At 38.4% G+C, this 13,260-nt stretch overlaps 1 protein-coding gene across 2 annotated transcripts in view; it reads left to right on the top strand.

The window, feature by feature from the left end:
- The window catches only part of CCDC93 (coiled-coil domain containing 93), a 34,811-nt gene extending 23,357 nt beyond the window's left edge, over positions 1-11,454 (top strand). The window contains exons 16-23 of one of the 2 annotated variants that reach the window (XM_062498403.1): positions 112-210; positions 1,237-1,308; positions 1,574-1,682; positions 4,170-4,252; positions 7,285-7,322; positions 8,191-8,275; positions 8,934-9,047; positions 10,242-11,454. In XM_062498403.1, the coding sequence (XP_062354387.1) occupies positions 112-210; positions 1,237-1,308; positions 1,574-1,682; positions 4,170-4,252; positions 7,285-7,322; positions 8,191-8,275; positions 8,934-9,047; positions 10,242-10,295 (654 nt within the window). In that variant the 3' untranslated portion in view covers positions 10,296-11,454. The remainder of the gene's footprint in view (positions 1-111; positions 211-1,236; positions 1,309-1,573; positions 1,683-4,169; positions 4,253-7,284; positions 7,323-8,190; positions 8,276-8,933; positions 9,048-10,241) is intronic. The other variant, XM_062498404.1, reaches the window with a different exon arrangement.
- Positions 11,455-13,260: the final 1,806 nt, after the last annotated feature.

Here is a 13,260-nt window from a genome sequence, read left to right on the forward strand (position 1 = left end):
GTGTGGTCAGCTCTGAAATTTTGTTAGAAGTGTTTGTTGTCAAGATCCTTCTCTCCCTTCTTAAGAGAAGAGGTCTCACTTTAAAAAAATCAACTTCTGTTTGTTTTAAAGGAAGAAATGGAGAGACTACAACAAAATATTGAGAATTTGAAAGCTGAAGCAGTGGAAAATGGGGAGGAACAGGTAATAGCAAAAGTCCTAAGTTCTTATGTTCAGATTGCATTTTGAAATGTGTAAGTCTTTCTGAATTTTGGGACATTCTTGTAAGCATGAAAGTATCTGCTGGAGTATCTAAAAAGCTCTATAAAGCCACAGTTCAGGCTAATAATCCTGGAAATACAGGAGTCTGAAAACAGCAACAGCATTTTCTGTTATTTGCGCAGAATCCATGGGGCTCTTTGTGCCTTTTACTTCTTTCTTTGTAGTACCAGAGAAGAATCTCTGGGTGTTGTGCTAAGAGCTGTGCATATGTCTGACAGAAAGAGGTCTTCCTCAGGAAGAATATCTGGTTTGGTTGTTTTTTTCTTAGAAGTGGGGTTGTCTGAAGGATGAAAACAAGAGCTCAGTGCACTGCATGCAGTGAGTAGCTGTCAGAAGTTAGGCTGTAACACAAGTGCATCCAGTCTGATGGCAATGAATAATGAATGAACAGAAAAGGAAAAGCTTCAATGACTCTACTTTCAGTGGGTAAACATTTGATGCATTCATGCCTCTGGAACAAGGCAGATTACAACTTCCATGATGCTGCTGTCCTCCTCAACATAGCATGAAAAAATTAAAGTGCAAACCAAAATCTTAGCTTTTTCTTGCTAACAAATTTACCTTGAAATCCACACTGCAGGAAGTCTAGAACACATGCCAGAGGGTTTGTGTTCTATTCAGGTGCCTTGTTTATTCTTAACCCCATCACTGAATCAAAGTATGAACACTCAGACAAAGGGTACTAACAATCTTTGGATGTGTATCTTCTTTTACAGTGTGACTGTTGTGAAACAGTGCAAAAACTGTTGATATTTTAAAATTTAAAATATCTAAATGCCCTTGTTTAAGCACTTGATGTCAGGCTTTTAATACAGATCATGAAGTATTATTTTAAAAAAGAAAAAACAAAGGGTGGTGTTATTGTGGGAGCCAACTATAGGCAAAACCAGAAAACAAACCAAATCTGCCCACTTTTGCACTGCAGCTCTCATATGCTACTGTAATACACAATTGTTTTGGGTTCTCAACTTCCAGGAACCAAATAAGATCATAGAACAGCAGTACAAAGCTGAGAAAGAGAAACTGCAGAAGATCCGCCTGCTACTGGTGAGTAACTCGGTGTTCTTACTTGTACAAAATTGTTGATGTTTGTCTTATCTTGTAACTTCTAATACTTTGTTCTGTTGTTCTAATTTTAGCATGTGTTTCTGTCACAAATCAATTGCAAAAAAAAAAAAATTGATCCCTCAGCCAATGCTTTTTGTTTTTAAAGTCAATTATTTAATAACAAAGTGTTGCTTGGGGGCTTCATCCATTTTAAGAAGAGAACAAGAAGAGGCTTTGTTTTCTCCCCTCCTGACTTTCTATTCAGGCACGAAGAAACAGAGAAATAGCCATTTTACAACGCAAGATTGATGAAGTACCCAGCCGAGCTGAGCTCACACAGTATCAGAAGAGATTTATTGAACTTTACAGTCAGGGTATGTATATCAAGCAGGACCATCCTGCTGAAGGCTACAGCCCTGAAAGGAGGGCAGTTGTATTTTAAACATATGGCATATAACAACAGCACTTATTAATTTGGTGATATTTTAAAGGTTTTTGGTGTTCACATTACACATAATATTGATGAGGTTTTATAAGCTGGGCTTTTAAGAATTTTCCTGAGGGTGAAAATTAGTGTGCAAGATCTCTGGACTAAATTTTGTTTGCAGCAGGTTCTGTCATTTAGGTTAATGGCCAGTGTGTTTTGAAAGTTCTTAATGTGCCATTTACAAATGAGGTTGCTGTAAGTTTGAATCATGTTTAATTAATTTGCCTTACCATTAGATTGCTTTTATTGTTTCCACTGACATGCCATAACTGGTTCTGAACCAAAGATTGTCAAGAACTACAAAGTTAAAACAGTCACTTGAAAGGATTGGTTTCTTTCATTTTTCATTAACACAATCCTGCAGTATCTTGGTAGGAGAAGAATACAAATTGTCTTTAGCTGTTGTGATCAGAAATTTTAAAATTGGAAAAGATGCAAATGGAATAAAATTTCAAAATTGTTTTATTACACTGATAGCAGACGAGTATGCATGCTGGTGTATATTTAACTAGCTTGTATGTTAGCATAAGAAAACCAAGCTAATGATTCAGAGATACTCTGCATTTATTAAATGTGCGTGTGAACCAAGCTCTGGAAGGGTGAGCAGTTCCAAACTGGTTGTCTGAGTGTGATCCATATCCCTTACCCTGGTGAGGCCTCTCCAGTGCCACTGTCCTGTGCTGTCTTCCACGTGTATTGTCTAACTCACTATATGGAAGAGGTCCAGTACTTCTTCCCCCTCTTTGCTGTGCCTTGCAGTTTATTTAATCAAGTCCAACTAGAAGTAACTTCGTTGTTTTTCATTAAATTTTCTACACATTCTCTGTCATGTCTAATGCAAAGTCTCTGGTCAGAGCTACCTGCTCAGAAGATGGAGCTTCCTTTATATCTGAAGTACAGAGAGACCAGCATCAAAGACACTTGTGCAGCTCTGCGTGTAGCTCTAAGGTGTTTTGAATTTTATGGAACTTTGTTTTCTAAAGTACAAAGTGTGAGTAGTATCTCAGAATAACACACTGCTCAGTCATGGTTGGGAACCTGTATGATACAGGCTAAGATTCTAGAGAAATGAGATGGAACTATCTAGCCAGTTTTTCTGTGAATTGTGATATTTTTGGAGGTTTTAGAGGCTTTTCATTTAGTTAGATTCAGGTGACCTTCAGTTGCCAAAACATATGTTTTTTGAACTTTGCTTTAAGGGGTTAGAGGACAATCTTCAGCACTAACTTCAAATTTCAGTGACTTTGTGATTTTTGTACCAGAATCCTTTTCAGTTACAATATTCAGTGTTTTGGTTTGACCTAACTGAATCTCTTCCATTGAAAACATTCAAGAGAATCAATGAGCCAATTGGTTCCTTCTTCCTGTTCTCCCTTTGTCTGTTTTACCCTGCATGGGTTCTGGTGTGTGCCCATAAGGTTCCCTAAGTTAGCACAAGTTTCCAACACAGTGGAAATCTTGAAAGTTGTTATGTGGAATCAACTCATGAAAGACTTGTGACTACCAGAGCTGCTGAAAGAACAGCAAGAGTTGCATGAAGGAAATGGTTTGGGAAAGGCCTCTTTCATTTGGCCTCCTTCATTCTGCAAATCCCAGACTAATGAGCATTTCACTAAGGTTTATCATTTTTTAACCCACATTTCTTTTTTCCAGCTTCTGGTTTCTGGCCAGAATTACTTTTGCTGCCTGTTGAACTCTTTCCTTGGGAGTCACAAATATATTGGATTTCCTTAGGCATTGAAGAGCTAAAGACTAGAGGAACACTGAGCAGATCTGAGTATCATGACACATCATGTCTGAGCCTTGCCTTCCCAGCTGAGCTCTGACCAACATCTGCTGTAACCACCTAAATCAGAAACTGTTTGGTTCTGCACCACACATAGATTGTAAGAAGATAAAAAGTCTTTAAAACGGCAAAAGCTTTGTTGGGCATCTTGCACATGCGTAGCTTGACATTTATAGTCTAATGCACTTTTTTTCATGCAGTACTACCAAGATTATCTGCTCTTCACTGTGCCTTCCAAGCCTGTGCCCTTCCAATACCACAGGCAAAGTACAGCTGCCTGGGTGGTGTCAGGGTGAAGCTTGGGAAGGAAGCAGGAGCAGGCAGCTGATGGTGCCAATGTGTGTTGGCAGAAAGGGCTGTCAGCAGTTGGGGCTTAATTTAGACACTGAGCTGTGTTGCTCTTATTAGAGATGATAGCTGGAAGCCCTGCTGAGAGAAACTCTGGAAGGATGTTCCTTCTGCATGTACATTAGTGTGTTCCATTATTGATAGTGGAAAATATGTTACACAAAGCCTACAGAGTATTTTTACAGATTCCATTTTACCTCATATTCTTTTATTACTCTACCCCCTTTTTTTTGTTTGCAGTCTCAGCAACTCACAAAGAAACAAAGCAGTTTTTCACTCTTTATAATACACTGGACGATAAGAAAGTATATTTGGAAAAGGAGGTAAGGAAATTTTATTTCTATTTTCTCAGTATTCAGTCTGTGAGGAAGGAAATAAAAAATTTTTGCTTGGCTTTCACCATATTTAGTCCTATTGGAGCAGAGTTACTGGTCGTTGTAAACAAAAATGGAACAACTGATTCATAAGAATATTTGTAATCTTGGAGGGGAAATGGTCTGTGTTGTAAAAGAATTGCTGTTAGTACAGCATATTTAAACTACTCACTGTGCTCCTGAAACATGACTAACATTTGATCAGCAAATAACTCTGTCTTGCTATCAGCACCAAATCACCCTTTTTTTTCTCCTTTAGTCAATACCTTTTATTATGAACTCGGACCACAGCAAATTCCAGCTGCTGTCAGCAACATTAGACTTAGTTCTCAGGGTCTGAGCTGCCTACACTTCATTTGCTGGTGATTTTACTGGGTCAGAAGAGTAGTTTTCATGAAAGAATATTTTTCCCCCCTCTCCTGTCTATGTAGAGCTCACTTCTTTCTTGGGCATAACTGAGAGATTTCAGTCTTCTTTTTTCGCGATGACATATGTCTGATTTCAGTAAAGATGGAGAAATAGGAGGAAACAGGAGTAGATAAAAATTACAGCTTTACTTTTAAAATACAAATTTTTTTTGATACCTCAGATTTCTCTGTTTATTCTAATAAAATAAGAACAGATTAGTGAGCTTTTCATTATTAAGATACTTTTTTTTTTTCAGTTTGTGAGACAAGCAGTGGTCAAATTTCTGACTGTGTAAAGACAATTTCCAGTGTCCTTTCACATCCTGTTTTGGAGATCATGAGCAGCCATTTCCTTCCCTTATGCAGCTGATTCTAATCCATGTTAGGTAGTTTTCAGTTTTTCCATTCAGAAAAGTCATATACCATATTTTAAAAAATGCATTTTTATTATTATTATTAAAGCTATTATTACTTAACGTTACTTTAACTTCTCCCCCACATTACCATTTAATACAGATTTATTTGTTTGGGGTTTTTGTTTTATCTTTGGTTTCATGTTTTTTTCAGGGCAAACCTGAAAATTTAAAACTTATAGAGACACTGGTTTTGGAACGGGACATAAAAAGCAGATTATATAGAATATAGAAACAGATTATAGAACAGATATATTTCACTGTTGTATAAACTGGGAGTACTTTTGCCAAAATAGGGCGATGTCTTTTGGGGGTTCATTCACAGGGGAATTCTGAGTGTCTTCTGATGCCATCTTAACTTAGTTAAATGTATAATATCACTGAGATTTCCTTGAGATGCATTTAATATTAGAACCAAGGTTTCAGCAAGTAAATATTGTCTAGTAGTGTATTAAAGTCTTTGGCATTTGTGCCTCACAAAGATTTCTGGAATATACTTGCATTTTGTCTTGTTCATGGGTTTTGGGGAGATTTTTTTCCCCTTTTTCCTCCCCAAACCAGCCCTTTTGTAAAATGCACTGAGCATCATTGCTTTGAAACAACAATAGTAAGAATTATTGTACAGTTGAATTTAGGCTGTGAGGGTTTTAGTTCTGACATGAAAGGTCTCTGTGATCATGGCTCATCTTTAACTCTATTTTGAGAAACATGCATTTTTGGAAAGGTTTTAAAAGTAATTTTTTTCATAATGTCTTTCAGTGTTGGGGTGTGCATGCTGATTCATTGCAGTGTAACACATCCACACTCTTCCTGTGCAGTGGCTGTGCAGCACTGCTGTGCAGGGTTACTTTTCCTGGCTCGAAAATGTTGTGGTATAAACTGTAATTATATTCTCAAGCACAGGCTCAATGGAGGTATCTTTAGGCAGAGGTGTGAACATGGCAAATATTGATGAGTAATACAATAAATTTCACTGCTGTAAATAACAGGAATTATTAAGGACCTTGACTGCTTGGAAATCTGCTCAGAATTTGTTTGAATTTTCCAAGGGAAGGTCAGGAACACCTGCAGATTCTGCCATGCCTACTTATTGCTGTCTTGTTCAGGTGGAAGATTTGAGATTTGGGAGAGATGAGTTCAGCTTTCTGTGGCAGCGGGGCAGGTGATTCTGTTTGCAGCCCTTGGGTTTGCCTAGTGCAGAAGTCTTCAAATACTTATCAAAAGGAGAAACTGCTTGGAAGACTTAACCACAGGAGGCTTGCAAGATATATTCAAAGCTGAGAGGAAGTCTCACATTAATTGCCAGTTGTTGAATTTTAATGTTCTCAGAAATATGTAAAACACAGGAAAAAATCAAAGGCAAGTTACATAGGATGTATTCCATATAGGTTTATTAGTTGTGGGAATTTCTACAAGCAGCAAAATATTCCTGGGATGCTGTTATAAATGTCTGTTTTTGTCTTCACTCAGTGCAATGTTACTGTCTTGTAAGAGAAGCCAGACCTCTGAAATGCCACTCTGTACTTTTTAGGAGTTTATCTTTTAGCATCCAGTAAAATACACATAAGCCAAGTGAGTAATGATACATGGCTGTAGGAAACCTGCAAACCTCATCTGCACAACGAAAGCAGTACAGAAATTTCACCTGCTGCTCCTGCACTGCTTGGAGTCTTCAGAGCCTTATGTGGAAATTGTTCTTCAGAATCTGTTGAGGCAAAAGTGGGCTTTTTTCCTGTTTAGTTGTGATGTGCTTGTGCACAGTCACTGTTAAACACTGGACCAGCATCTGCAAGGTGCTTTTAAGTAAAATTTCAACACATGTTGAACACGTGTACAGGACATTTTACTTTATTGCTTTAGTTTGGGAAGGCATCATGCTGAAAAACTCTCAGTGGTATAATGGAGTGCCAGTAAAATTAAAAATCTCAGTTGTGGTTCAACACTTCTGCTTCTGATATTCTACCAGTGGGATAGATTTTACTAAATCAGAAGGATTGTGGCTTATCTTCTGAAAGACAGCTTGTGGTGATTTTTGTACATTTGTTTGCTTTTGAGGACATTATCTGTACAGTAACTTTTTTAGAAACTAAAATTCATCTTACTGTCTGTAGAAACTCATACCAGAAAATGTGTATTTTCTTCATTTTTTTCCAACTCACAGGTTAACTTACTGAATTCTATCTATGACAACTTCCACCAGTAAGTTATGGTTCTTTATCTCTTAATAGTTGCAAGGAGTGGTAGAGTTGGTTGGATAAATGGGAATGGGCATCAGTTATAGAGACTAAAAATTTCTTAGATTTTATAGTCATAAACTGATTTATAGAATAGTTTATTAACTCTGTTGAAGCCAGTTTTGGGAATCATAGACTTGGGATTATGTAACTTTTATAGCCAACATATGTTTTTAATATCTGACTCTTTAGATGTGGAAATTCAGTCATAATTTTCCTGGAATTAATTTAAATATTTTCCTCCTTTTTGTGGAGTTGTGGTTATTATATTATGTACAAAACATTAGACTGGGACCTATTTAAAGGTTTTGATATTGTGTGGAGTCTAGGTAAAACTGTGGTTGCCTTGGAAGTTCATGGTCAAATAATCAGTCTGTGAAACAGCCAGTGTTTATTTTTCTCTAATGATTTTGAGGTCTAAAATGACTTCTAGGCTTTCCCTATTTCAGTGTGAAATTATTTTGTCCAAAATTTGCTGTTCTCCTAGACCTCTATTCACCTTCTTACTATTCACAACGGAGGCTTTTCTTAAAAACATGTTTTAATTTAGCTATTAGCAGTTGATTTCTGTACAGCACATGAGAGCAAGGAACAGACTTGAGCTGACAGGGAGAACACCTGTGATGGGCTCTGAGCTCTCTCTCTGTGCCCATCTCTTTGGTAGCCTACACCAGCTGAAGAGCTGCACTGTCCGTGGTACCAGTGATTCAAAGGGTGAATTTTTACACAGAACGCTAAGTGACAACTTTGGACATGGGTAGATGTGCAAGACAGCTGCAGCTGAGACATGGTGTCCCACATCCCTGTCAGGTGTTCCCTTTCCTTCTTTCCAGAGCCATGGCATCGTCTGGATCTCGGGAGCAGTTTTTGCGGCAGATGGAGCAGATTGTAGAAGGCATCAAACAGAATCGAATGAAGGTCTGACTCCTCTCATTTCCTTTGCTACAATCTGGGAATTATCTCAGCTAAGCTTCTTGGATAATAATTGTGCACAGAAAGATCCATTACATGAGGTGCAAATTAGGCAAGCAACGAACAAGTATTTCTTTTCACATTCCTCAGAAACTTCTCACCACTAAATGTCAATGAATAGAGTATGACAGAGGTGTTATAACACCTCTGTCCTGACAGCAATCTTACACCCCTCAACTTCATTACTGGCAGTGTAGTGATTTAAATGCCTGAGACAGCTGAATGCCACTGAAATCAGTGAGAACTCATCCATTTGGACTGTGTGGGTACAGTCAGACCTGCACTTCAGGCACAGTTTCTCAGACTGTGGGAGCTGACTGAAGCTGCTTTCTGCTGCTGAGGAGGGTCAGCAGCACCTCAGAGTCCTAAGCATCATGTGCCCTTGTCCCTGTTGCACCTACAGTGCCACTGGTACTGAGACTTCAGCATCAGGCTTTTAATTTTTAAGAGCTGACCTAAATGTTCATTGCATTGCCAGCACGAGGCAGGGTATCATTTATTAAGTATCTGTCTCCCCTTGTGTGTTATAGATAGTTGTTCCTTATGCAGTGTGTCCATGTGTATCCCATACATATGATCTCTTGCCCTTCCTGCATACCAACAGATGGAAAAGAAGAAGCAAGAAAACAAAATGAGAAGAGACCAGTTGAATGATGAATACTTAGAGCTTCTAGAGAAACAGAGGCTTTACTTCAAAACAGTGAAAGAATTTAAAGAGGTAGGAACACTTCTGCTATGTTCAGCTGTTGTGTTCAGTGACCCATTTTGACGTGAGCTGTGCATCAATATATGCAAGATTTCAAGAAAAAACAAGATTTCCTGGTATGATGCTTATCACACCATGTTCATGATGTATGTTGGTCGTTTTCTCCCTGTGAACCTTGGACTCTGAATTTGATTCTGGGAGTTCTTTCACTGCTGGATGGGCATCTGTCCATGTTACAGGGAGAAGTTATAAGCAAGTGGTGTATTTAGGTTTTCAAGTGGAACTCTTGAAGATCTGTGAGCAGTTAGCTATTTGAGCAAAGAGGGGTGTGGAAATGTGAGTGAATAAGGAGGAAATGCAGGGTCTTGGTCATTAATCTTCAGGAACCAGCCTTGTTGCCTGATGACTGTGAAAGCACTGTATAACACTTCATTGATTTAGCCTTTCCCAAGCTTTTAATCATCATGAGCTTCTGTTACTTGCTGTCTCCATGAGAATGAATGAGTGAAAAGGAATGTTGCAGGCAAAATTGTTATTTGGCTTCATATGTTCGAGGAAAAACATCTTTGTGTAATTATTCCTGCTTTGTTCTGAGACAGTTCCTTCCTGTTTCAGACACTGTACTCTGGCAGAATGGCAGGGCTGTTCAGCAGACTTGTCTGACATACAGAATTTTACATCTACTTGCAGAATTTAGGTAGATTTCCTTTTAGGTTTTTTACCTATTTTTCTTCCAGTGCCATGTGAGGGAATTTTTGCTCAACTCTGCTACCCTTAAAAATAAAAGAAGTCATGGTTGTGGTACTGAACACAGGTGTACTTAATGTAAATACATTTCCTGACTGAGAGGTGTTCCCTGAGCACTGATACTTTTGCAAACTGTCCTGTGAAGTTCCAGATCATCTACAAGTAATCTCCATTTCACATTTATTCTGTTTATAAGTAAGAAGCTGAATTTGCTTTAGTTACATGTAACAACTTCAGAGGGGTGGTGAAGCAGTGTTCCTTCTGGCTTGCATGCCATTGCCATTGGAATAACATAATGGATCAATCAGAATTATCTTCAACGCATCACTCGCTCCAGGCTGCTTTTTGGATTTTGGAGCTGTTTCAAAATGAAAGAAAGGGTTTGGTTCTGTTGATGTGGAGATCCAGGTAGCAGAGTTAAGAGCAATTCCTCCTTACGTGTTTGCTCTCTGTTCACAGGAATGCCGGAAGAATGAAATGCTGCTGTCCAAGCTGAAAGCCAGTTCTTCCTGAAGAACTCCAGCTGGGGAAATTTATAGAAGATTGTTCAGTCCATTGAATCTCTTTTGTGAGGTGACAGTTATAACTGCGATGTAGATGTATATATATAGATATATATAAATATATATATATACACACAGCTGTAGAAGTCTGTTTTTTCCCATATGTGTTCAGTTTACATTCCCTCATCACATGGCTGTATTATTCATTATTGCCTTCACTTACACAGTAAAGAGTTAACACAGTACAGCAAAATATAAATACTGTCTAATTTTATTTATTTGTGTTTTTGTTTTGTTTTTTTGTTTGTTTGTTTTTTGTTTTTTGGGGTTTTTTTGTTCCTAGAGTAAGGACAGTGGGAATGTTTTTTGTTTGGGTTTTGACACTGAATTAGGTGAAAATTCTGGAATAAGTTTACATGTACTGTGCAGTATATCCTATGTCCAGCACCCCACAGGATGAGCTCTGCAGAATGCAGTAGTTTGTTCATTTTGGCCCCAAAAAAAACCCCCACACGATGAGATTCTTCAAACTCGCTTTACCAGCTAATAACTTCACATTATTTTAGTTTACATTCTAGCCATAGATAGGATTCCAAAGGATAACAATTAATTTCTAATGGCTAAGAAAATGAAAACTTACCTTGGATAATTCCTGGTGTAAAGTTAATAGATCTATATTTTTATAAAATCTAGCTGTTGTATAAATTTCTTTGAAATTCCATTTTTATATATAGAGAGTGTGCTTGTTAAATTAATAGCTCCAGGAAAAAAACACCTTAATACTAGGATCACCACGTTATCCCTGTCTGGGATGAAAATCAAAGTCTGTCACCTGTAACATAGGAAGAGAAAGATTTGAGACATTCTGCTCTAATGAACTGATGCTCACCTTTTGAAGACGACAACCTACTTACTCTGCTGAAGATTTGCTCTTGAAAGTTCAGAAACTTTGTGGGACGCTTTCTGAAACATTTTTATATCTGTATATACAGTATTTTATAATTCAAACAGTTGCTTTTTGTACTTAACACCAGGATTTTGGACTGACTTCTTAATGTACCTGACATCTTCAGGAGAAGAAGACCCATGTTCCTTTTTCCCACTGACACTGATGACAGTGCTGTTTGAGTACTTTCTATGGCAGCAAATATAAAATAAAGAATGTTTGAAATCCAGTGACATTCTGCTGTCGTGTTTTTAAGGTGTAACTTGCCTTAGACGCTGTCCCAAGCTCTTGAATTACAAGTGCATTAAAAGATGAATCAGGTCCATCATCAAATGAGTCACTGTTTTTGTGATGTCCTGCTCCTTCAGCACAAACAGAAAGAAAACCTTCCCCCTGAGCCAGCTGGAACCTTGTTCCCCCACATGCAATAGATCTGGGCTGCTCCTCTTGCATCTGTTCAGAAAGTCAGTCTGCCCAGGGCTAGCAAAATAACAAACGCAAAATCAGATTCCAGGTCTCTTCAAAGGAGGAAAGCTGCACCGAGTGCTGCTTGCAGACTTTCTGCAGTCAGCTTTGATAGTAGCAGGCATTATTTCTGTCTACACACTTTGCCCTCTATAAAAACTCTAAGGCTCTTCCTAGTTTGTAAATTGAATAATTCAACTTTGGCACCAAGGAGACTTACTTGGGAATTACAAGCTGTGCTGTGTTTGTGTACCATGCAACTCTAAAAAATTAACTTGAATGGGCGTTTCAATTAGGGATTTATTTTAATCACAATTGCTTTTTACTATGAAGCAAAATTTCCTAGGTAGGGTAAATAATGAATTTGCATGTAGAATAAATGATGTGATTATTTGTTCACTATTATTTGTTGTTACAATGTATGCTGCTACAAATACAGTAACCTGGAAAGTTCCACAAGGAATATAAAAATGTCAGATCAGTTACTCTGACTAGGAGCTTGTTATTTTTGACTAAGATATAAATCTGAGGTTTGTGAAGATGCAGTTATTGATCACAAAGGATAAATCAGAGTCCAGATCATAACTCAGTCTGCTGTAGATGGAGCCCAGGAGAAGGGAGGCTGGTGAGGGTGTGAAAGCAGTTTCCATCAGCTGTTCCTTACTTTCTGGCACAGGCTCTAGTGCTGGGTGCCATTTCTCGTGGTACCTCAGGAGGAACCAGCAGCAAGGAGAATCTGCCTTAATTCTCCATCTCAGCTGGTTGCAAGAGAGGAACTCAGACTTTCTCAGAATTTTGCTTCAGTATTGCTGGATTTACTTGTTGAAAGAGAAAGGTTTTGCCCTGAATTAATTTGGTGTTACCAGGCTTGTAAAGTAACATTTATGGGACTTGCAGCAAAACTTAATTTCTTAATTAGGGTTATTAGCATTGTCTGTTTACACTCATCTTCCAAAGCCCTTTCATTTCTGCACATTCTGGGTTTCCCCATCACAGCTGCTGCAGGATTCTCAGAGCTTTGCTGCAGGATGCAACAATGCACTTCTGCTGAGCAACAGGCGCCAGTAAGGTTTTCCAGGAGCAAATTCAGTGTCAGGAAATAAAGTTTAAAACTAGTAGTCCACTGCTTACAAGCAGAGATGATTGGTGTACTCCAAACTGGCAGCTTCAACCGGAGAAATAAATGACCATAATATCTAAGCTGTTCCAAATTATGTCCCTTTAGAATACCTGATTTTTATTTTATTTTCTGTTTGGATAGTCCAGATACTGTGCCATTTATCTTAGTTCACGTGGGAGCATGCAGCAGGTTAAGCAACAACCACTGATAGCATTTTCTTCACCCCACAACAAGCTGTGAATAAAATGCAGAATTTTAAATCCTGAATACGTGCTGCTGCTCTTCTCAATGCAGTTTGCATTTAGAGCCAGTGTGGGAAGTTGATTTTGTTAAGAGCTTTCTGAATGCACTGTAATGAAATGAAAGCTCTGCTTGCCTCTCTTTGCCTCTGGGTGCATATGGAGGCCAGCTGTGGGAGCCTGTCACTGTGACACCCGCTGCTGG

The sequence above is a fragment of the Cinclus cinclus genome, chromosome 9 (genome assembly GCF_963662255.1).
Source record: "Cinclus cinclus chromosome 9, bCinCin1.1, whole genome shotgun sequence".
Lineage (NCBI taxonomy): Eukaryota > Metazoa > Chordata > Aves > Passeriformes > Cinclidae > Cinclus > Cinclus cinclus.